Genomic DNA, 26,204 nt, shown 5'->3' on the forward strand with positions numbered 1-26,204 from the left:
GCCTTTTTTACTTTAGTTCTGAGAATAGCGTTGGATTTAATGAGCTTTCTACACCTTGTCATGTTAAAGGGGTTCTCCAGTTTTGGAAAACTTCTGACAGTTTAACCACTTCCCAACATCATATGTCTGGTGTCCTCCTCAACAGCTGAGCCTACGGTTTTCCCGGCAGATGATTGATGTGTTATTCAGCCATCATCTGCCTCTAAAAGCTGTGAGTGGAGTTCATCACCACCTGCTACTGTTAACCTGTTAAATGCTGCTTTTAACAGTGGCATTTACGCGTGTTTCCCGGGGTGGGTTGTGCCTTTCTAAGTACGTGTTGACGGCAACACCTTTGCGGGGCGCTGATGAGTACAATGACAGCTGGAGGTCTGCTGAAGACCCCAGTGTGTGTCATGCCTTTGGCTGGCATTCATAGTAGACTTTTAAGATGGGATTTTTGCCATTCATAGCCATACTTTGGTATTTCTATATATCGGGAAACTATAGAATGCAGTAAAAAAAAAAAAATGTTTTATCACCCTTCTCCCCCCCCCCCCCATAAAAAAAAAAAAAAAAAAAAAAAATATATATATATATATATATATATATATATATATATATATATATATATATATATATATATATACATACATATATATACATATATATATACACACACACACACACACACACACACACACACACACACACACACACACACACACACACACATCAAAATACCAGAATTTCGATTTTTCAGCATCTGCAACACCACAAATGAAAATACGGGAAGCAATCAAAACTTACGTATCACAAAATGGTATCAATGAAAATGTCATCTCAAGGAGTTAAAAAAAAAAAAAACAATCCGTCACACAGCTCCAAGTCTTGGAAAATGACAACTTTTTGTTTTTTCTTAATTTTCTTTTCATTTTTTTTTTTTCCCACTACTTAAAAGCCAAACTATGCCTGTTTGGAATCGCCCTAGTCGCACTGACCAGGAGAATCGTAATTATTATTGTGTAATGAATGCTGTAAAATCAAAACACAATTGTGGATTTTTTATTTTTTTTTCCTAATTTCTGCACATTTGGATTTTCTTTTCCCCTTTTTCCAGTACATCACATGATAAAATAAATGTAATTCAAAGCTACAACTTGCCCCACAAAAAAAAAAAAAAAAAAAAGCAAGCCCTCACATAGCTATGTCGAGGGGAAAAATTAAAAAAAAAAAATATGGCCCTTGGAGGAAAATAATGAAAGCGCAAAAAAAAAACCCCAAAATATTTTGTTGGGAGGATACTTGGGCCACTGACCACCGACAGACCGTACATATTTGTGTGAACGTAGCCTAACTGTAGTCTTGTACACCGTCATAAAAGGAATTTGACAGATACAAATGAAGGAAGTGGTTAAAAAAAAAAAAAAAAGAAAAGTAATTTTTATCATGTTCTGGTCTTATGTTTACCCTTCACTTTGAGGACCTGGCTTCTTCACCCAAAGTTTCTCTCTCATTGAACGAAAAATTCAGAGACCAAATATATTTCACATAATTTCGGGGATTATTTTAGAAGCGGACTACTCTAGCGGTAAATCACCGAAATCATTAATCATTTTGCAGAATATTCCACGTATAACTTGTAATATACAAGTTTTTCCTACTTTCCTAAGCTGAAAAGTTGTGCACTCAAGACTGGACATTCCCATAAAGATTCCCATAGAGATCCCCAGCGGACTGACAATGCCCATACATTGCGGAATGTGTCATTTGCCATAAGTAAAAATAAAAGGTACCGTAAATTGATATCACTGGTGTAATAAAAATCATTGGAAACTCCCGAAGAGATTTTAAACTTAATGTTAAAGAGAAAAAAAAATAATTTGTCAATCCCCAAACAAGCTTGTATGTTCTTCGGAGCACTGAGCCTCCTAAATGTATCACTAGGGCTCGTCATCATTCAATCTGATTATGAATGCACCCCTTTGTCGCCCCTTCCCTTTCTGCACAGCGCTCTTTGCTGCACTTATATTTCAGCTTTCTGATGAGTTTTCGGAGTTGGATAGGACTTATTTTACTTTTGAAAACGTAGTCCCTGACAATATACTGTGCCACCTCTGTGGCTGCACTGGAGCTTCGTAGTAGGTTCCATACATTGTGCTGATGGACGTGCATGGGTAAGGAATGAGCGCGCAGGACTGGGACTGTCCTCAGCGATGATGCCCCCGCAGCTCCCTTTCTGATGCTTTCCAGGTCCAGAAATGAAATCCCCACTCAGCCAAACTCTGGTTGAGGTGTATCACGATTGTGGGCCATCACTCTCTTGAAACACAGACTGTAAGATTGGTGTGGGATTGCAAAAAAAAAGCATACAATAAGCATCCCATCATTTAGAATAAATTCTGCATGTTTTGTGCACATGATGCGTTTTTTTCCGCGAAAAAAACATCGCGGTTAAAAACGCAGCATGTTCATTAATTTTGCGGGTTGTTTTTTTTTGTTGCAGATTTTACACTATAAAATGCATTGGGAAATGTCCGGGAAAAAAACGCATCGAAAATGCGCAAAAAACGCATGCAGATTTCTTACAGAAAATCTCAGGTTTTTCTCAGGAATTTTCTGCAAGAAATCCTGAACGTGTGCACATAGCCTTAAAGTGATTTTTTTCACTGCATGTAGAAGCTTGTCTGGCCTGATTGGGAAGAAAAAAAAAAATCCTGTACTCTACTTTCTGAGAAGTGCACTGTCACTGCCAAAATCTGGCAGGAGGCATCACGTGACTGATGCAGCCACAGCCTTCTCATACGTTCATGATTCAAAGTTCTTGAGGGTATGTGGACCGAATTTTTGGGTTCTCCAAAAGGAAAAGCCTCAAAAATAGCTTAAAAATGCTTTTTAAACCGCTTTGCTGCTCATAAATTAAATCTTTTGAGCATTGTTTTTTTTTTTATTTTCTTCTCTCTGTTTCCAAAGTTTTGAAAAATTACGGCTGGGAATAAAGAACGTGCATGTCACTTCTTTGAAATAGATCCTGATAGGAGCGGATTCTAACTAGTGTCTAATCAAAAGGCTTAAGAAAATGCTCTAGGGGGGGGGGGGGGGAAACTCTCCAAAAGCACCTGAAGAACTGTAAAAACTCGTACAACACCATAAAAGAACTGGTTTCTGAAGGAGTTTCCACTAGAAAACTCAACATTTTTTATCACCTCAAAAAACTGTACAGACAGTGACTACAGCTGCCGTGTGATGCCTGCCACAAGATCATGGTGCTGGAAGTCCGCACTTAGAGTGGAGCTCCTTACGAAGGCGAGTAAAAGTTGTTGTTTTTTTCCATATTATTGCACCCTTTTAGTTAAAATGTTTTACGGTAGACACTATACCCTCTGGAACGACCACTAAAGGGGTTGTCCACTACTTGGACAACCCCTTCTCACTTGCTATGTTCCCCCTTTAAAAAACAAAACAAAGAGCCTATACTCCCCTCCACTGCCGGCGCCATTTCAGCATTGTTGGCGCCTGTTCCCCCGGGGCTTGCATAACATTATGCCACGTGAGCCCTGCAGCCAGTCGGTGACAGCTTCACTCTCCAGCAACCGAATGAAGTGAGAGCTGCGGCTTCTCTATGACTCCCACGTGCACATAACCTGAAAGGTATTTGTTGAAATCTCCAATCTGTTAATATTGGGAAAACGTCAAATCCAGGTAATGTGAAAGAGGAACTTAAGAAAATACCGGAGATTACACATGAAAGGCTATGGAACAGGAATGTATTTAAACATCAAATACAACATTTATTTTAGTTTAGTTTCTACCATTTAGGATCTAAGTGCCGTACATTAGGTAGAGAGGTTGTCCGCGAATGATGATCGGCCATTGGTATAAGATCGTTGGCACTGATAAGCTGATATCTGCTCTTGTAGTGGCCGGATATAAGTAATAGGAGATAAACAGACTCCAAACAATGTACGGAGTGGTGGGGTAGATTTCAGTTCATCGGTGGTGGTGCTGGGTGTCAGATCCCCACCGATCTCATATTGATGACCTATCCTACTGTTGGGTGTGTTGAGGCCTGGACGAAACCCTTTTATAGTATTTGTTATCCCTCTTCATACAATCTAGATCAAAACTCTACATTGGTGGAGGCTCCAGATGTAGCAGTTTGAAGTGAAGCCGTAGAGTCGTTGGTACGATAGGGCCGATGTTTCCTCCAGACCACACGAAAACGATCAAGATGTTGAGAAAAATCGTCAGGAGAAGTTTCCGAGTGGAGAAGTAAGGGCTTAGCTTTCTCAAGAGTGTAGCCAACAAGCAGCCTATCTCTGGAAATAACCTAAATGTAATGGTATAAGAGAAATGAGATGAGATCCAGGGTAAAGCAATCCACTATAATAACTGACGGCATAGCTATGAGTAAGGGCAGAGTTAGCCGTATAAATCAGTTCGAGATCATAACACGGTGCAGACTGGCTGGCAGCTCTCCCGACCATTAAAATTAGAATATCATCAAAAAGTTAATTTATTTCAGTTCTTCAATACAAAAAGTGAAACTCGTATATTATATAGAGTCATGACAAACAGAGTGATCTATTTCAAGTGTTTATTTCTGTTAATGTTGATGATTATGGCTTACAGCCAATGAAAACCCAAAAGTAATCTCAGTAAATCAGAACAATTAACAAAAAACACCTGTAAAGGCTTCCTAAGCGTTTAAAAAGGTCCCTTAGTCTGTTTCAGTAGCTCCACAATCATGGAGAAGACTGCTGACTCGACAGATGTCCAGTAGACAGCCATCGACACACTCCACAAGGAAAGTAAATGTTGCATTTACTTTGGAAATCACGCTCCCAGAGTGTGGAGGAAGAGTGGAGAGGCCACAATCCAAGCTGCCGGAGGTCTAGTGTGAAGTTTCCATCTGCTAGTGTAGGTCCACTGTGTTTTATCAAGACCAAAGTCAGCGCAGGCGTCTACCAGGACATTTTAGAGCACTTCATGCTTCCCTCTGCCGACAAGCTATTTGGGGATGGAAATTTCATTCTCCAGCAGGACTTGGCACCGTCCACACTGCCAAAAGTACCAATACCTGGTTTACAAACAACAGTATCACTGTGCTTGATTGGCAGCAAACTCGCCTGACCTTAACCCCATAGAGAATCTAAGGAGTATTGTCACGAGGAACATAAGAGACACCAGACCCAACAATGCAGACGAGCTGAAGGCTGCTATCAAAGCAACCTGGGCTTCCATAACCCCTCAGCAGTGCCACAGGCTGATCACCTCCATGCCACGCCGCATTGATGCAAAAGGACCCCCGACCAAGTAGTGAGTGCATTTACTGATCACACATTTCAGTAGGCCAACATTTCGGATTTTAAAATCATTTTTCAAGCTGGTGTTATAAAGTATTCTATTTTACTGAGATAATGACTTTTCGGTTTTCATTGGCTGTAAGCCGTAATCATCAACACTAACAGAAGTACACACAAGAAATAGATCACTCTGTAATGACTCTATAATATGAGTTTCACTTTTTGTATTGAAGAACTGAAGTAAATTAACTTCTTGATGATATTCTAATTTTGTGAGAAGCACCTGTATTTCTATACAGCTGTCACGCTCTGGTCTGGAGAGCTGTCGGCACGTCCAAGCATTGTTCCGATCTCGGCCCAATTTGTACAGCCGTCTGACCGCCCCCTCAGAGTGTATTGGAGAGCCGCGTGCTGTCACAGGACACATCACAGAATGTATTGTTAATGTGTTTATGCTGCCATATGAGAACAGTGGGGTAAATTTGCTAAAAATGCAATTTTATTAGGTTTCAGACTGCAATCTTCATTGTTTTCTTTTTTTATGCAGTTTGCAGTCTGATCTAAGCTTCAATCTTTTCTCTTGCGGGATTGTCTCTCAGTAATATAGGCTGGATGTGAGCTCTGTGTGTCTCAGTAATATAGGCTGGATGTGAGCTCTGTGTGTCTCTCTCAGTAATATAGGCTGGATGTGAGCTCTGTGTCTCTTCCAGTAATATAGGCTGGATGTGAGCTCTGTGTGTCTCTCTCAGTAATATAGGCTGGATGTGAGGTCTGTGTGTCTCCCAATAATATAGAGTGGACATGAGCTCTGTGTGTCTCCCAGTAATATAGGCTGGATGTGAGCTCTGTGTGTCTCCCAGTAATATAGGCTGGATGTGAGCTCTGTGTGTCTCAGTAATATAGGCTGGATGTGAGGTCTGTGTGTCTCCCAATAATATAGAGTGGACGTGAGCTCTGTGTGTCTCCCAGTAATATAGGCTGGATGTGAGCTCTGTGTGTCTCCCAGTAATATAGGCTGAATGTGAGCTCTGTGTGTCTCTCTCTCAGTAATATAGGCTGGACGTGAGGTCTGTGTGTCTCTCTCAGTAATATAGGCTGGATGTGAGCTCTGTGTGTGTCTCTCTCAGTAATATAGGCTGGATGTGAGCTCTATGTGTCTCCCAGTAATATAGGCTGGATGTGAGCTCTGTGTGTACACAGCATAATGCTATCTCTATTAGCTGATATCTTGACACAGGATTTTAAGTGAATACACATGCAATTCTATGTGTGATAAATGATTGGGAAATGACTAGCCACTAGGCTACCTACCCATGTAGCCCGGACCACCATTTCTGGAACACAGTTGATTATGTTGCATGGTAATTTACCATTGAAGTCTTTTGGAGTGTTAAACTTCCCATCAAGCTCCATGTGGGGAAGTCTCTAATTGGATACTAAATTATTGTTCATAAAGCTTATAACAGAGATATGGAGAGAAAGCTATAAAATACTGAATAAATATTACAGATCGTGTGTGACAGCACAGCAATGAAGAAGCAGCACCTTCCATTTACCCTTAGTGATACAGAGGGAGAATAAGTATTTCATACACTGCCGATTTTGCAAGTTTTCCTAACTACAAAGAATGGAGAGGTCTGTAATTTTTATCGTAGGAACACTTTAACTGTGAGAGACAGAATTTAAAAAGAAAAAACAGAAAATCACATTGTATGAGGTTTACATAATGAATTTGCATTTTATTGCATGAAATAAGTATTTGATTACCTACCAACCAGCAAGACGTATGGCCCTCACAGACCTGTTAGTTTTTCTTTGACCCCTTAGTGACAGAGCCAATTTGGTACTTAATGACCAGGCCAATTTTTGCAATTCTGACCACTGTCACTTTATGAGGTTATAACTCTGGAACGCTTCAACGGATCCCGCTGATTCTGAGATTGTTTTTTCGTGACATACTGTACTTCATGTTAGTGGTAACATTTCTTCGATATTACTTGCGATTATTTATGAAAAAAAAACGGAAATATGGCGAAAATTTTTAAAATTTTGCAATTTTCAAACTTTGTATTTTTATGCCCTTAAATCAGAGAGATATATCACAAAAAATAGTTAATAAATAACATTTCCCACATGTCTACTTTACATCAGCACAATTTTGGAAACAAACATTTTTTTTGTTAGGGAGTTATAAGGGTTAAAAGTTGACCAGCAATTTCTCATTTTTACAACACTTTTTTTTTTTAGGGACCACATCACATTTGAAGTCATTTTGAGGGGTCTACATGATAGAAAATAATGAAGTGTGACACCATTCTAAAAACTACACCCCTCAAGGTTCTCAAAACCACATTCAAGAAGTTTATTAACCCTTTACGTGCTTCACAGGAACTGAAACAATGTGGAAGGAAAAAATTAACATTTAACTTTTTTTTGCAAACATTTTAATTCAGAACCATTTTTTTTATTTTCACAAGTGTAAAAACAGAAATGTAACCATAAATTTTGTTATGCAGTTTCTCCTGAATACGCCAATACCCCATATGTGGGGGTAAACCACTGTTTGGGCGAACCGCAGAACTTGGAAGAGAAGGAGCGCCGTTTGACTTTTTCAATGCAGAATTGGCTGGAATTGAGATCGGACGCCATGTCACATTTAGAGAGCCCCTGATGTGCCTAAACAGTGGAAACTCCCCACAAGTGACACCATTTTGGAAACTAGACCCCTTAAGGAACTTATCTAGATGTGTGGTGAGCACTTTGAACTCCCAAGTGCTTCACAGAAGTTTATAACGTAGAGCCGTGAAAATAAAAAATCGCATTTGTTTACACAAAAATGATATTTTCGCCCACAAATTCTTATTTTCACAAGGGTAACAGGAGAAATTAGACCACAAAAGTTGTTGTGCGATTTCTCCTGAGTACGTCGATACCCAATATGTGGGGGTAAACCACTTTTTGGGCGCACCGCAGAGCTTGGAAGTGAAGGAGTGCCTTTTGACTTTTTCAATGAAGAATTGGCTGGAATTGAGATCGGACGCCATGTCGCGTTTGGAGAGCCCCTGATGTGCCTAAACAGTGGAAACTCCCCACAAGTGACCCCATTTTGGAAACTATACCCCCCATGGAACTTATCTAGATGTGTGGTGAGAACTTTGAATGCCCAAGTGCTTCACAGAAGTTTAGAATGCAGAGTCGTGAAAATAAAAAAATATTTTTTTTTCCACAAAAAAGATTTTTTTTAGCCCCCAAGTTTTTATTTTCACAAGGGTAACAAGAGAAATCGGACCCCAAAAGTTGTTGTCCAATTTGTCCTGAGTATGCTGGTACCCCATATGTGGGGGTAAACCACTGTTTGGGCGCACGGCAGAGCTCGGAAGGAAGGAGCGCTGTTTTGGAATGCAGACTTTGATAGAATGGTCTGCGGACGTTATGTTGCGTTTGCAGAGCCCCTGATGTACCTAAACAGTAGTAACCTCCCACAAGTGACCCCATTTTGGAAACTAGACCCCCCAAGGAACTTATCTAGATGTGTGGTGAGAACTTTGAATGCCCAAGTGCTTCACAGAAGTTTAGAATGCAGAGTCGTGAAAATAAAAAATATTTTTTTTCCACAAAAAAGATTTTGTAGCCCCCAAGTTTTTATTTTCACAAGGGTAACAGGAGAAATTGGACCCCAAAAGTTGTTGTCCAATTTATCCCGAGTACGCTCATGCCCCATATGTGGGGGTAACCCACTGTTTGGGCGCACGGCAGAGCTCAGAAGGGAGGAAGCACCATTTGACTTTTTGAGCGCAAAATTGGCTGTCGTGTTTGGAGATCCCCTGATGTAACTAAACAGTGGAAACCCCCCAATTCTAGCTCCAACCCTAACCCCAACACACCCCTAACCCTAATCCCAACCTGATCCATAATCCTAATCACTAACCCTAACCATAATCACAACCCTTACCCCAAAACAACCCTAATGTCAACCCTAACCATAACCCTAATCAAAACCCTAAATCCAACACACCCTTAATCCTAATCTCAACCCTAACCTCAAACCTAACCCTAATCCCAATACACCCCTAATCACAACCCTAACCCTAATCCCAAGCGTAACCCTAATGCCAACCCTAACCCTAATACCAACCCTAATCCCAGCTCTAACCCTAACTTTAGCCCCAACCCTAGCCCTAACTTTAGCCCCAACCCTAACCCTAGCCCTAAGGCTACTTTCACACTTGCGTCGTTTGGCATCTGTCGCAATCCGTCGTTTTGGACAAAAAACGGATCCTCCAAATGTGCCCGCAGGATGCGTTTTTTTGCCCATAGACTTGTATTGCCGACGTATCGTGACGGATGGCCACACGTCGCATCCGTCGTGCACTGGATCAGTTGTGTTTTGGCGGACCTTCGGCACAAAAAACGTTCAATGTAACGTTTTTTTTGTACGTCGCGTCTGCCATTTCTGACCGCGCATGCGTGGCCGTAACTCCACCCCCTCCTCCCCAGGACATAGATTGGGCAGCGGATGCGTTGAAAAACTACATCCGCTGCCCACGTTGTGCACAATTTATACAACGTGCGTCGGTATGTCGGGCCGACGCATTGCGACGGCCCCGTACCGACATAAGTGTGAAAGAACCCTAACCCTGAATTTAGCCCCAACCCTAACCCTAATTTTAGCCCCAACTGCTCTTCTCCTGTCGGCCGGCAGATGGCGGGGGCACTGCGCATGTGCCCGCCATTTTCTTTTCCCCGGCAGCCAGGAGGAGCAGCAGGAGGATCCAGGGACACCGGTAAGTATAATAGGGTCCCCGAATCCCCCTATTTCTCTGTCCTCTGATGTGCGATCACATCAGAGGACAGAGAATCACACTTTGATTTTTTTTTTGCGGTCGCCGGTAAACAGTTAATTACCGGCGATCGCAAAACAGGGGTCGGTAAAACCAACCCCGATCATGTTCTTTGGGGTCTCGGCTACCCCCGGCAGCCGAGACCCCAAAGATTCTCCCGGTGCTGGCCGGCGGGCGCACTGCGCATGCGCCCGCCATTTTGAAGATGGCGGCGCCCACCGGGAGCCACAAGGAGCACCGGGGGAGATAGCCCCCCGATGCTCACCTATCTGGGACCCCTTTTCTCTGTCCTCTGATGTGCGATCACATCGGAGGACAGAGGAATTAAAAAGAGATCGCGGGTTTTTTTTAGATCGCCGGTAAACGGTTAATTACCGGCGATCGCAAATGCGGGGTCGGGAAAAAAAAAACCCCGAATCATGTTCTCTGGGGTCTCGGCTACCCCTGGCAGCTGAGACCCCGGAGAAAATCCGACTCTGGGGGGCGCTATTTACTTTTTCCACAGCGCCGTTAATTAACGGCGCTGTGGTTTAAGTACCCTTAGCGGCCACTGTTAAAAGGCGTATCGGCGGTCGCTAAGTAGTTAAGAAGCCTCCTACTCTGCACTCATTGCCTGTATAAAAGACACCTGTCCACACGCTCAATCAATCACACTCCAGCCTCTCCACCATGGGCAACACCAAAGAGCTGTCTTAAGGACACCAGGGACAAAATTGAAGACCCCCACAAGGCTGGGATGGGCTACAGAACAATGTGCAAGCAGCTTGGTGAGAAGGCAACAATTATTATTATTTATTTATATAGCACCATTGATTCCATGGTGCTGTACATGAGAAGGGGTTACATACAAGTTACAAATATCACATACAGTAAACAAACTAACAATGACAGACTGATACAGAGGGGCGAGGACCCTGCCCTTGCGGGCTTACATTCTACAGGAATATGGGGAAGGAGACAGTAGGTTGAGGGTTGCAGGAGCTCCGGTGTTGGTGAGGCGGTAGCTCCGGTGTTGGTGAGGCGGTAGCTTCGATAGTGATGAGGCAGCAGTGGTGTCAGTGCAGGCTGTAGGCTTTCCTGAAGAGATGAGTTTTCAGGTTCCGTCTGAAGGATCCGACTGTGGTTGATAGTCGGACGTGTTGGGGCAGAGAGTTCCAGAGGATGGAGGATATTCGGGAGAAGTCTTGGAGGCAATTGGATGAGGAGCGAATAAGTGTGGAGGAGAGAAGGAGGTCTTGGGAGGACCGGAGGTCACGTGAGGGAAGATATCGAGAGATTAGTTCAGAGATATATGGAGGAGACAGGTTGTGGATGGCTTTGTAGGTCAGTGTTAGCAATTTGAACTGGATACGGTGAGGGAATGGGAGCCAGTGAAGAGATTTGCAGAGGGGGGAAGCGGAGGAGTAGCGAGGAGAGAGATGGATTAGTCGGGCAGCAGAGTTAAGGATGGACTGGAGAGGTGCAAGGGTGTTAGCAGGGATGCCACAGAAAAGGATGTTGCAGTAGTCAAGGCGGGAAATGATGAGGGCGTGCACAAGCATTTTAGTAGATTGGGGGGTGAGGAAAGGACGGATCCTGGAGATATTTTTGAGCTGGAGGCGACAGGAGGTGGAAAGAGCTTGGATGTGTGGTTTGAAGGACAGGGCAGAGTCGAAGGTTACTCCGAGGCAGCGGACTTCGGGTACAGGGGAAAGCATGATATTATTGACTGCGATAGATAGGTCAAGTAGGGAAGATTTGTGGGATGGAGGAAAGATGATGAGTTCAGATTTGTCCACATTGAGTTTGAGGCACATTTATTAGAAAAAAGGAAGAAACACAAGATGACTGTCAATCGTTCTTGGTCTGGGGCTCCATGTAAGTTCTCATCTCGTGGGGTAAGGATGATTCTGAAAAAGGTCAGGATTCCAGAACTACACAGGAGGACCTGGTGAATGACCTGAAGAGAGCTGGGACCACAGTCTCAAACATTACCATTCGTAACACACTACGCCGTCATGGATTAAAATCCCGCAAGGTCCCCCTGCTCATGCCAGCACATGTCCAGTCAAGTTTGAAGTTCACCAGTGACCATCTGGATGATCTAGACGAGGCATGGGAGAAAGTCATGAGATCAGATGAGACCCAAATAAAACTTTTCGGTATTAACACCACTCGCCGTGTTTGGAGGAAGAATGAGTACAACCTCAACAACACGGTCCCAAACATGAAGCATGGTGGGGGAAACATCATACTTTGGGGGAGCTTTTCTGCAAAAGGGACAGGAATGACTTCACTGTATTGAAGGGAGGATGGATGCAGTCATGTTTTGAGAGTAAGAGCATTGAAGATGGGTCATGGCTGGGTCTTCCACAAGACAATGACCCAAAACACAGCCAGGACATCTAAGGAGTGGCTCTGTAAGAAACATTTCCAGGTCCTGGAGTGGCATAGCCAGTCTCCAGACCTAAACCCAATAGAAAATCTTTGCAGGGAGCTGAAACTCAATGTTGCCCAGTGACTGTCCGAAAACCTGAAAGATCTGGAGAAGATCGGTATGGAGGACTGGACCAAAATCCCTGCTGCAGTGTGTGCAAACTTGGCCAAGAACTACAGGAAACGTCTGACCTCTGTAATTACAAGCAAAGTTTTCTGTACCAAATATTAAGTTCTATTTTTCTATTGTATCAAAAATGCAAATTCGTTATGTAATAATCCTACAATGTGATTTTCTGTTTTTATTTTTAGATTGTGTCTCTCACAGGTGAAGTGTATCTACAATAAAAATTACAGCCCTCTCCATTCTTTTGTAGGTGGCAAAACTTGCAAAATTGACAGTGTATCAAATACTTATTTTCGCCACTCTATGCATATTTTTTACTTTTAGCATAAGATCAAAGGAAATGTGTCATCTTTAACTTTAAGCATTTCCGAGATCATTTCATCTTCTACTTGTTTAACTGTTCACAATAACAGTAATTTTGATCGGGGGTGCCCAAACTTTGACATCCTGTGGAAGGTTTGTCATGGGGTAACTCCTTCTTGAACATTGCTTGCTGGAAAACTGCAACTAAGACTGTAAAGTGTTTTCCAAAAAACACCCAGTAAGTTAAAAATGAACAAAAAAAAATTAAATCCTTACATGGAAGCTGACGTATCACAACTCTGAATGTAAACGTTCACTTACCAGGCGATACAGTCTCCAGATAATACGCCATCTTGTGTTCTCTGCCGTTGTCTCTGGGGCACAGCAAGTTGGCTGTTCACGGGCAGCAATGACCACTCGGTAGACAACCTGTTTGTTAATAGAATGGTTAACTGCATGTCATACACTTTTCCGTTAATGATGCATGTAGACAATACCAGTAGTTGTCGGTTGTTACTGAGGCACCAGAAAGTATAGAAGCGGACACAGTAGATGAAATGCAAACAGATTTCACAATAATCAGTTTCTGGATTCCAACAAATATTGGACGTGTTGCCTGCCACATACAAGGGGCGTTCATTATAGATTTCCCACTTCCTGTGGACTGAGACCAATGAAACTTGGCACAGTTATTAGACCTTCTCTACATAGGTGCCTCCTAGGAACACACTTCTCCCATCTCTTAAAGCAACTGTAAACACCTCGCTTGTAGAAGTCAACAGGTTGCTCCAAAAGCCACGTTGTAACTACGGAAATCAGAGTCTCATCATCTGGAAAATGCTTGCCCTTCAAAAATAACTTCAATGTTGTAAAGAGGTGGAAGTCTGATGGAGCGAGGTCAGGTGAATAAGGGGGATGCGGTATAATTTCAGAACCACAGGGGCGTGCTTCCATTTGGGCAACATGTGAGTTGTGAACTGATGCATTGTCTTGCAGAAAGTTGACACCTTTGGTGAGCATGCCACGTCTCTTGGTTTTGATGGCCTCCCATAATTTCTGAAGTATAGTATGCCCCAGTGATCATGGTATCCTTTGCTAGAAAATCCATCAATACTACTCCGTGCTGGTACCAAAATACTGTGAGCATGACCTTGCCTGCAAGGGTTGGGCACGTGCCTTTTTTGGAGCTGGTGAGTCATGATGCTTCCATTGCATCGACTGGACTTTAGTCCCAGGATCATAGTGATGGACCCAGCTTTCCTCCTGTGTGATCAGTCTGTTGAAAAAATCCTCCCGGTTTCCATGGCACATCGTCAATAGAGCCTGAGAGCATTCGACTCGTTCCTGTTTCTGGAAAGGTGTGAGCAGCCGGGGAACCCAGCGAGCTGATACCTTATGCATGTGAAGATGGTCCTGGATGATTTTTTCCACGTACCCCACACTAATCTTGACATTTTGGGCTAGGTGGTGAATGGTTACGTGGCAATTTTCCAAAATGGCGACCTCCACTTGCTGGATGGTGTGTTCATCAATAGCAGAGTGGGGTCGCCCTGGAATTGTAGCTGTTTGCACCGAAGTCCGACCACACTTGAATTGATGATGCCAGTTCTTGACTACATCATATGATGGGGAATCATCCCATAAACCTCTTTCATCTCATCGAATTCTCCTTTGGTGTGCAGCCTTTCAAGTAAAGGAACTTGATGACTGCTCTGTATACCACTGGGTCCACTATCAACCCTCACACCACTTCAGCACCTGTAAAAGCAAGACCTTTATCAGTTCTGAGTTGCAAATTGACACGTAATCTATAGCGATGAGCAACAATAGTGAACCAGAGGTAGTGTAGAGTATATCTGGAAACTCTTTGCAGTAAGCTGGGAGTTTTAGTAGGGTGTGGGGCTGTCCCATTAGCAACAGTTGGGAGATTATTACCCCAACTGTTACGCACACACACCCATACTACCAGACTGGCTTGTACCACTAGTCTATGAGGCTGGACCAAGACTTAAAGGGAACCTGTCACCTGAATTTGGCGGGACAGGTTTGCGGTCATATGGGCGGGGTTTTCGGGTGTTTGATTCACCCTTTCCTTACCCGCTGGCTGCATGCTGGCCGCAATATTGGGTTGAAGGTCATGCAGTGTCCTCCGAAGTACACACCTGCGCAAGGCGCAACATTACCTTGTGCAGGCATGTACTACGGAGGACATAGCATGAACTTCAACCTAATATTGCAGCCAGCATGCAGCCAGCGGGTAAGGAAAGGGTGAATCAAACACCCAAAAACCCCGCCCATATGACCGCAAACGTGTCCCGCCAAATTCAGGTGACAGGTTCCCTTTAACACCCCGAGTCTTGACATCATCTCCATTACCTTCTCCGTCCACAGAATGAACATAGTAGCACCTGGTGACAGAAGCATACATCGCACGAGCAGGTGCAGAGATGTGGCAGAGCCTTTGAGAGCAGTAGCAGGACATCGTGAAGAGACTTTCATAAGGGAGCATCACAAAGGTCCTACTCCCGGGATTATGGAGTAAGGTGGCATAATGTACGGTAACCAAACCCCTCTAGTCTTCATTCCAGGTACTTTAACAGCTCAGCGTTACATTGGTTTGGTTGTGGAACCAGTGGTGCGGTCGTTTCTCCAAAGTGTCCCAGGAGCTGTTTTTCAACACAACAATGCCAGGCCCACGTTGCTCGTGTTACTGTGAGCAGCCTGCGTGGCCTAAACCTGCTCCCATGGATCCGAACTTGTCTCCCTTCAAGTACATATGAGACATCATTGGTCAGCAAGTGCAGAGGAGCTGCCAGCAGCAAATATTAATAATTTGCCCAATTGCATTCAGTGTGGCTAAACATTTCTCTGACAATGATTAATAACCTTGTTGATAGTGACAAGACTGTAACTGTGGGAACTTGGTGGTGCTCATACTCCTTAATGAATAAATTGAAATGTTTGGTAAATTTTGTTTTAGTTTTTTCATTAATTGCAGATCAGTAATGTCTCCATCCTGTGATTTCCATCATACCATAGCTTTTTCTTCTTGGTGTTGTAAGACTTGTTATATAGTCAATATTGACTATTAGGATTGCTGCTTCCAATAGGTGGCGCTACATTTCTAGTCCTTTTCCTCTCTAAAGATACAATTTGCATATTTAATTTCTTAGAGGAGCATGCATGGCGTATAAGTCTCCTTACTCTACCATGCCAGGCTCGGCTTGTCACTCTCCACAAGGAAAAACATTACTCCTTAGTCCCAGTCCAGAGGTTCTCGCCCAGCCAAATCAAATCTCATACTTTGAACTGATGAGGGGCAATACCCCGAAACACCGTGTCTGCAAATTGAGTTTTTGGTTTGGCTTTTTTCCTAACACATATCGCGAGGCTTGTTATAGAGTCAGTATTGACTTTTAGGATCGCTACTTCCAATAGGCGACACTAGAGTTCTAGTCCTCTTCCTCTCTGAAGAGACAATTTGCATATTTAATTAGTAAAGAAACAAATCTAGCCACTACATTTCCTTTTAAAGAACCTAATGAACCCGAATGAAGAACGTTGGAGATGATACCTTGTGTTCTGCGGGAGGGACGGCTTGTTTTCAGTGTTGATCTTCTTTGCTCCATTTATCTTGCTTACGTAGGTTTCCCACGCACACTTAAGATGGGTCAAGCAGCTGAGGCCTTTTAGTAAGATAGCGCTCTCCTCTTCCAGCTGCACTTTCAGAAAAAGAGGCAGAAACATGAACAATTCATTGAGCTACTGACCATATTATACTGATATATTCTCCATAAATACTCAGCCAGCACAATAGTCACTTGTACGTACATTATTCCACAGATCATTTATCATGCAACCCACAAAATCTCTATATTCCGTATGGACAATTCTTTCTTATTTGCAAGATCTTGACCCTAAACTTACAAAACAATCCAGGTTAAGTTCTCTAACAGGATTGTAGAGACCCGTGGGCAAACATGTCTGCACGGGCCCAAAGAGCGTTTACACCGCACAACGCGCACTGTTAAACGACCGTCATCTGGCAACATGCCTTCTGGTCGGTGATCATTTTATAACCTGTTTACACAGGCCCGACCGTGCATCTGTAGGGTGCTGAACGGTTTATACGATACGCTGTCATCCTGTTTACACGGGACGATGCACTGTTGAGAATGAATCTTTTGTTCAGCACCAAACATCAGTGCATTATTTATTTTTGTGAAACAAGTTTTTCTCTTTCGCAATAATTGTGCCGTGTAAATGGACCTTTAAAGCTTTTCACGGACCCCGAAGTCGACTCCAAACAATCAATCAAAAAAGACGCAGTGTATAGTGACACCATAAAAAAAAACACAGCCTATAACTGATGACAAACACAGTAAAACACAGCCTAGAAATAAGTACGGTATACTGTTCGCACTGCTATGATATCATCACATAACACATAGTCTGGTAATAAAGACAAAGGGCCTGAATCATCATTCGCGGGGTTTTTTTTTCCAAGTCACTTTTTTTGTTTGTCTTGTGGTATTCGTTCACTTCTTCGAAATAGCACCTGGTTCAAAATTGCTCTTTATTTTTGTCATTAACTTATTTTTTTGCCAGTTTCTAGTGCAAAATGTTCTTTTTACAGGCTAGAAATAGCCACAATCGTTATTATGGCAGCAGCTTCATAGGTATATATGAGGTTGCTGCGTCCACCGTGACAAACAGAGTCATCAGTTTGCATAAAAAAATCTGGCATTATGGAATGTGAACATGGCATCTTCTGGAGACAAATTCCACTACAGAAACAGCCATGAAAAACCATGAAAGATCAGAAAACACTCAAAAGAATGAACATATGCATTTCTATTCATTTGCACATGTTCAGGCTTTTGAGCGTCTTTTAACCACTTCAGGTTTCTAAAAACACCAAGCGTGTAAAAGAAGCATTTTCTGCTCAAAACACAATACTAGTCAACGGGAAAGTTCAATGGATGCCTAGATTTTTTTTTTTTTAAAGCAAAAACGCTCTAAAAGACTCTAGCGGTTTCTTTTTCATTTATAGGAATAAAACAAACTACCGCAAAGATTGGTAAAATTAACAGAAAAATGCCTGGGAAACGACTAAAAAAGACACAAAAGATTCTTCAGGGAAAAAACAAAGTTTCCTAAAGCGTGTCCTGCTAGAGAAACTCATCGGGTTCACTTGGGTTTAAAAGACCCTAAAACTGTTTCAACTGTTCTGAATCTTGTAGTAACACAAAAACGATGCAACTTTAGCGGTTTTTATAACCGCCTCACCAACAAAAGGGTGTGGAGTTAAAATGGAAGGAGTATGTCATTGTGCCATGATCTCCGTAGATGGCAGTTTATAAATTAAGGCCTAGACTAAAGTCACGCCACAGATTAGAAATAAAGACAGTCACTGTTGTGTTCACGGACGGAGTTTTGGTTACACTGCCTTATTATTTTCTCTTACTTATCCAACAATGACTAAGATGTAGAAGAAGGGCTTGTTGTGTTGACCCCATAACATTTGCATACATCCCTACTGAGGGTTAACAAACATGGGGTGCTGTTAATTGTTGAAAGTTTTTGTTTTCTATCTAACCTAGAACATTTCCTCCAGCCCTTACTTGCGGCAGCTTTTTCTTTTTATATGAACTTACGTATGTAGCTTGCTGACCAGAGGAAGTGATTTGGTGCAAGTTGGTCAGTAACAGATCAACTTCTTGCTTTAGTTGAATAAGCTATAAGAAATTATCAAAATACATCTAAATGTTTCTATTTGTAAATGATAATGCTTCATTAATATCTTCAGGGTTAAATCATACTTTAGATAGATAGATAATAGATATGAGATAGATTTATAATAAATAGATAATAAATAGATAACACATAGATAAAGATAGAATAGATAGTGCACATGTGAAGGCGCTCTTCGACCTGTCCCGGTGCATGCGCACTGCAGTGCTTTATTTTGCGCTAGTCAGGGCAGAGAAGTACGCCTGCCCAGTAGCACAATGCTGGGGAAATTGGGTAGATGACGTAAGGACTAGTGATGAGCCAGTGTACTCGTTGCTCGGGTGGTCTCCGAGTATTTATGAATGCTCGGAGATTTAGTTTTTGTCATCTCAACTGCATGATTTACAGCTGCTAGCCAGCCTGAGTACATGTGGGGGTTGCCTGTAGCAGCCGCAAATCATCCAGCTGCGGCAAGGAAAACTAAATCTCCGAGCAGTCACAAATACTCAGAGGTCACCCGAGCGTGCTCGTGAAAACCCGACCAACGAGTATACTTGCTCATCACTAGTAAGGACGTGTCATCCGCACAAAGCAAGAAGGAGGGAGGTGCCAGACCAAGACCATTGCCACCCCTCAGACCGGACCATCCCGCTGGTGAATATAATAAAAGATCTTTTTCTTATCTTGGAGGTCGGGGCATATACGGTACATAGCATATTAGATTGCTGTATATCAGGCCTGAAACGTGGCGGCCTTATCTCATATTGGTCACACCTGGTGACAGGTTCACTTTAAGCACAAGGGAGGTCATGAATATGGTGCAGATACCAGGTGAACGGCGCTCCTGTGGAGCGGATATAGCAGATGAAAAAAGTGTAAAACTATCAAATTAAATAAAATAATTTATTTTAAAAAAAAAACAACACGTTCTGGCTGTACCCTACCTTCCCTCGGTGCCTAAAGCTTAAAACAACTGAGGTAGGCTCCATAAAGCTAAATTGTGTTGTGTTTTTCAATACATTTTATTTTTTGGTACAATTTTCATCCGCTATTTGTGCTTGAGGATTTTCCAGCACCACACCAGGTCGGCTACACCTATTGAATCTAGCTTATGTATTTTTGTAGTTGCGCCCTAATATGCAAAATTTCATCAGGTGGGAAATGACCCTATCTTTAGTTTTAACATTTTTTATTATACTACTCTCATAAAGTGCTATTTTTTCTTCGTCTTTCCTCAAGGGAAATCCACTATTGGGAGATCATGAAGTCAGATGTAGTCAGGATCACAAGCCGGGGCAAGGTCAGACTTACACAACGGTAGAATAGAGTACAATGAGTAAGCCAAGCACCATATCTAGACTTCCCAGCAGTAAGGTGGGAGGTTAAGTAGAGTGTGGTACACCCCTTCTGGCCAGCTGATTATTCCTGCTTAGTTGCTGGACAGCAACCCATCCCCTTCCCTTCTGCCTGGCATATCTGCACGATAAATCCCAACCACACCAGTATTCCAAGCTAGTCAGCACCTTCACCTCCCAGGCCATGACACCTCCAAAATGAATCTGGTGATGGAAGTAGATGCTCATTGTGCAGGTCCGGATAGAGATTTGACAATGGGCATACAATAAAAGAAAAATGTTTTTTTTTTAACTAAGAAGCTTTGAAGTGCTGCCTTCTCTATTGGAACATATCCTTGCCAGTACTGCTTTAAATTCTTGTAGATAGTAAGAAAAAAATAATTCCTTTACCTCTGTTTCGGTGTCTGTCCAGATATCCTCGTCAATTTTGTCCATCTCAACAGAACAATCAGATGTATGATACACAGGATCAGGCAGCTGTAAAAAGTCTGGATTGGAGCTAGACTGGAAAAACTCAAAAATCAATGAAATGTCCTTTGTTCTTTTTTATTACAGCTATTAGTTGTACAGAATTTGTTAATTCCTAATACAGTCATACATTTAGACTATATGGGATTTCAGCTACAGTAATGCATCGAAAGGGATTTAATGGTGGAATCACCTGAACACCAACTCCTCTAAAACCCACATATCATGATGTACATGATACAATAATGCAAATAAATCATTGTTAAATATCTGGACTTTATGACAACTTGACTTTATTTGATAATATGATAAATAAACAATCAGAGAATCAATTTATTTAAACATTACATTGTTTGATCCCCATAAATCCATCCAAAGAGCCGTCTGCTAGAGGTCTCCCGAATGTGTAATTTGACCGGCAGACATGATGAGATGCCGGTGTATATAGACCAGGAGACATGATGAGATGCTGGTGTCTATAGACCAGGAGACATGAAGAGATGCTGGTGTATATAGACCAGGAGACATGATGAGATGCTGGTGTATATAGACCGGTAGACATGATGAGATGCTGGTGTCTATAGACCAGGAGACATGAAGAGATGCTGGTGTATATAGACCAGGAGATAGGATGAGATGCTGGTGTATATAGACCAGGAGATAGGATGAGATGCTGGTGTATATAGACCAGCAGACATGATGAGATGCCACTGTATATAGACCAGGAGACATGATGAGATGCTGGTGTATATAGACCGGTAGACATGATGAGATGCTGGTGTATATAGACCGGTAGACATGATGAGATGCTGGTGTATATAGACCAGGAGACATGATGAGATGCTGGTGTATATAGACCGGTAGACATGATGAGATGCTGGTGTCTATAGACCAGGAGACATGAAGAGATGCTGGTGTATATAGACCAGGAGATAGGATGAGATGCCAGTGTATATAGAACAGCAGATATGATGAGATGTTGGTGTATATAGACCGGCAGACATGATGAGATGCCGATGTCTGTAGACCAGGAGATAAGATGAGATGCCAGTGTCTATAGACCAGGAGATAGGATGAGATGCTGGTGTATATAGACCAGGAGATATGATGAGATGCCACTGTATATAGACCAGGAGACATGATGAGATGCTGGTGTATATAGATCAGGAGATATGATGAGATGCTGGTGTATATAGATCAGGAGATATGATGAGATGGCGGTGTATATAGACCGGCAGACATGATGAGATGCTGGTGTATATGGACCGGCAGACATGATGAGATGCCGGTGTATATAGACCAGAAGATAAGATGAGATGCCGGTGTCTTTAGACCAGGAGATATGATGAGATGCCGGTGTATATAGACCAGGAGATAAGATGAGATGTCGGTTTGTATAGACCAGGAGATAGGATGAGATGCCAGTGTATATAGAACAGTAGATATGATGAGATGCTGGTGTATATAGACCAGGAGATAGGATGAGATGCCGGTGTCTGTAGACCAGGAGATAAGATGAGATGCCAGTGTCTATAGACCAGGAGATAGGATTAGATGCCAGTGTCTATAGACCACCAGGAGATAGGATTAGATGTCGGTGTGTATATAGACCAGGAGATAGGATGAGATGTCGGTGTCTATAGACCAGGAGATAGGATGAGATGTTGGTGTATATAGACCGGCAGACATGATGAGATGTCAGTGTGTATATAGACCAGGAGATGGGATGAGATGCTGGTGTCTATAGACCAGGAGATAGGATGAGATGCCAGTGTATATAGACCAGGAGATAGGATGAGATGCCGATGTGTACATAGACCAGGAGATAGGATGAGATGCCGATGTGTATACAGACCAGGAGATAAGATGAGATGCCAGTGTATATAGACCAGGAGATAGGATGAGATGTCGGTGTGTATATAGACCAGGAGATAAGATGAGATGCCAGTGTATATAGACCAGGAGATAGGATGAGATGTCGATGTGTATATAGACCAGGAGATAGGATGAGATGTCGGTGTGTATAGACCAGGAGATACGATGAGATGTCGGTGTGTATATAGACCAGGAGATAAGATAAGATGCTGGCATATATAGACGGGCAGACAGGATGAGATGCCGTTGTATATAGACCAGAAGATAAGATGAGATGTTGGTGTCTATAGACCAGGAGATATGATGAGATGTCGGTGTATATAGACCAAGAGATAGGATGAGATGCCGGTGTATGTGGACCAGGAGATAGGATAAGATACTGGTGTATATAGACGGGCAGACAGGATGAGATGCTGGCATATATAGACGGGCAGACAGGATGTGATGCTGGTGTATACAGACCAATTGACTGCAGCAGTTAAGTGGTTAAGCAGCAGCGATTGGAGCTAGCTTAAAGGCAGATGCTGGCTGTATAATGGTGTCCGTGTCTGCTCGGGATGGTGCGGGCTCAGCTCTTGAGCTTGAATTGTGTTGTCTGCTCTTGTTGGAATACACGTTTTAATATTATTGAAGTAGAAACCTGGACTTGGTTTTATTTAGAGTGATCCCCCCCTCTCCTCCCGAGTGATACCCCTGCTTGTTTCTTGGCTTGGTACGAAAAGTTGTATATAGACATTATAGGGAAAGATTGTAGAGAGAGCCAAGTTGGCATAGGGAGACTTATAAGCCATTCAAAGTTCCCCTGGGAATATACAGTAAATGTGCAAATAGATTCATCAGAGACGAAGAAAACAGTAACTTTTGTGCCACTTATTTATGAAGCAATCGTAAAAGTCAATATTTCCGAAAAAAGAAATAGAAAAAACTCAGGGTGCTGCATACTGCAGAACCGTAACTAAAAGGATGTGTTACAAACATGCGTACAAACAGTGTGCTAGAAGTGTGGTGCTCATCTCTACCAGACACAACTCTGTTTCGACACCTTGAGATATGTAAGAATCAGCAGCAGCTCTTCCTGTCCACACCAGTCAGTTAGAAGATGTTGCTGTTGATTCCAATAATAATTGAGAAGGAAGACGCTCGGGAGTAACTTGGTGCTGTTGAAGAATCGGAAGAAGCCAGAGTGCACTTCAAAGCATTAAGTCAAACATCTGTATAAAATAGGTCTACGTTTCAGCAATGAATCTGTCCCTTCCTCAGGCCATCAGGAAGACAGACACTAGTTCAGTGCCACAATACATAGCCTTGTTTTATATGAAAGTTTGAATAAATGCTTTGAAGTGACACGCTGTATTCTGCCCATTCTGTATTCTACACCCTTTTAAGGGCCTTGCCACATGTCTTAGAATAATCTGAAACTCAAGTTTCAGACATATGTTTTGAGGTACAAAGCATGAGAATTAACTTGGCTGGGTGAGAGGCCTCTGACAGATGGATGAAGGGAGGAAGCACTGCTTTGCCTATAAGTCTCCCTGTAGCAACCTGGACCTGTGCACAAGGCGTAACGTTATGTCTTAGAAGCCCTGCCAGAAGGCTCTCACCCAGCCACACCAGTTCTCCTGCTTTGCACTAATGAGGGGCAAACACCACAAAACATGTGTCTGGTAATGGAGTTTCTGGTTTGGCTTCTCATCCAAAGTCATGTGACAAGGGCGTATTTGGACTTTTAGTACCTTTAATACCTAATAGTTGGCACTAGTATTCCTGCCCTCTTCCACTCTCAAGAGACTGTTTGCGTTAGACCTAAAGACGTGATGAGATGCTGCCTCCGTACAGACAATACCGCATAAAACGAAAGCACAATACATTCAGACTAAATTACTGTAACCTCGTTAGCCTTTTCCAATCAATACTTCCGGCTCCGTTTTTTGTGTCTGGACTTTACATTACTGCCTTTGGAGTTGCCTTGGAGACCGTTCACACACATCTCTTTACGTGAATTATTTTCCATATCGGATTTTCTTTTTCAATATGGCTTTCAAGGTTAAAGTATAGATGTTTCTAAAGCTATAGTAAATGATATTGCATTACCTCTTGAATCTCCTCTATTTCATTACGCACAGACCATACGGATAGAAAGCTGGAAGGATGCTTGTGGGAGAGACTTGAATGTCTGTAAAGACACAGAAAAGGACAAATGTGTTCCCTCGTTGTTCTGAGCTGCCCACCATGCATAACTCCTTTTGAATTCCTTGTATAAAGACACGGCCTTCAGTCACATTCAGGACACATTTATTTCATGTGTATGTAAGGAGATGGACATGCTGCCCACGTTTCCTTCTTGAAGAAACATGTTTATTGTTATAAAATGTTATACAAAGCGATGCTAACAGGGGATTTATTATGATAAATCTGGGGATTTATTATGATGGAATATAGGCTGAACTGGATGGACAAATGTCTTTTTTCGGCCTTACTTACTAACTAACTAACAGTGATGCTCAGTATGACTTGTGATGTGCGTCAATGGCGTTGGCAATGCTGATAGTATGTGTAGTTTGACAGTAGTTTGACCGTAGTGACAGTTCAAGTTAATGTTTCGGACTAGCCCAATTTCCTGTCCGAGAGTCAGATAAGGCCTGGAGTACATAGCAACTGGACCTAAAGTTGCCGCATGCTGGGGTGACCCTAAATGAGAGGAGACCGAAGAAAAGAGATAGCGAGATCCAGAGCAGAAATGACTAAGAGACAGACTGACTTTCTGGAGACAGGTCATTGGAGAGGACGCCTAGAAGAAAGGCCTACAGTATACAGCTCTCAAGGTAACGGGCCTGGACAGGACTGAGTACAAGAGACAAATAGTTTGTCTCAGGTGGGAGTTCCAGAGCAACAGGGAGGTTGAAGCTAAGTCCTGCCATACTAGCACCCTTAAGGGAAAGAAGATGCCAAACCGCGGGGTGAGTAAAGGACACTTTCTAAGCATCACTGTAACGTTAAAGCTGGGTTGTGGTAGAGTAGTGAGAAACAGTGGACATAGAGAGCAGTAGAGAAACGAAGGAAGGAAACTGTGTGGAAAGTGCTTGAAGTTGAAAAGGAAACGTTCATAACACTGTGTGTACCTGCTATCTTTTGTATGTATTCCCTACCAAGTTCCCATTCAGTAAAAAGTTTATTTTTGAATGGTGTTCTCCCTCACTGAACTGTGAAACAACCAGAAACGTTGGTTACATGCAGTCTGCATGGTTGTAGTGCCCTCACATCACAAGTTCACACACCCAGCCAAGACTGTCGCAGACAAGTGCCTCACCCATGGCTACCCCCTAGGGCCTTCTCAAAGGAAAAAAAAAGGGTTGTTGTTCTAGCATCTTGTAAAATTAGTTCTTTCTTTATTTTAAATCCGTTAAAACTTATAAAAATTACAATGGTTGCATAGACAAGGCAGGGGAGCAACGGCCTTCTACGCGATAACAACACGATTTTCAACCGGATGTGCATCCTCAGATGCACATTCAGCTGAAGTGTATGTGGTGCAGAGACCCGTCGGGTCTGTGTGCATCAATGTACACTGCTGGCTCATAGGCTAGCAGCTGACGCTGACGTGCACATGACTGGGGCCTATAGCAGTGACATCATGCGCTCCCGTCACTTGCATGCTGAAGTCAACTGCCGGCTTCAGAAGTGGACGCCGCATGGCATGGGAGCGGATGAGAGGAGAGTAAAATGGTTTATTTATTTCTATGCATTAAAGAACAGAGAAGAATGGGGACATATACCAGTATGGGGCCAAGGATAAGAGACATAT

The 26,204-nt window shown here is 42.7% G+C and overlaps 1 protein-coding gene across 5 annotated transcripts in view; it reads right to left on the reverse strand.

Annotated features, from left to right (window-relative positions):
* Nucleotides 1–3,729: 3,729 nt before the first annotated feature.
* Nucleotides 3,730–26,204, reverse strand: part of LOC138652092 (protein KASH5-like) — a 43,901-nt gene continuing 21,426 nt past the window's right edge. For 2 of the 5 annotated variants that reach the window (XM_069742824.1, XM_069742820.1), the window contains 6 exons: nt 24,494–24,575; nt 20,450–20,563; nt 18,629–18,709; nt 16,546–16,688; nt 13,293–13,400; nt 4,021–4,309 (listed from right to left, as the gene is read on the reverse strand). In XM_069742824.1, coding sequence (XP_069598925.1) covers nt 4,108–4,309; nt 13,293–13,400; nt 16,546–16,688; nt 18,629–18,709; nt 20,450–20,563; nt 24,494–24,575 — 730 coding nt within the window. In that variant the 3' untranslated portion in view covers nt 4,021–4,107. Of the gene's footprint in view, nt 4,310–13,292; nt 13,401–16,545; nt 16,689–18,628; nt 18,710–20,449; nt 20,564–24,493; nt 24,576–26,204 lie in introns of all 5 variants that reach the window. The other 3 variants (XM_069742821.1, XM_069742819.1, XM_069742822.1) reach the window with 3 other exon arrangements.

The sequence above is a fragment of the Ranitomeya imitator genome, chromosome 10 (genome assembly GCF_032444005.1).
Source record: "Ranitomeya imitator isolate aRanImi1 chromosome 10, aRanImi1.pri, whole genome shotgun sequence".
NCBI classification, from domain to species: domain Eukaryota; kingdom Metazoa; phylum Chordata; class Amphibia; order Anura; family Dendrobatidae; genus Ranitomeya; species Ranitomeya imitator.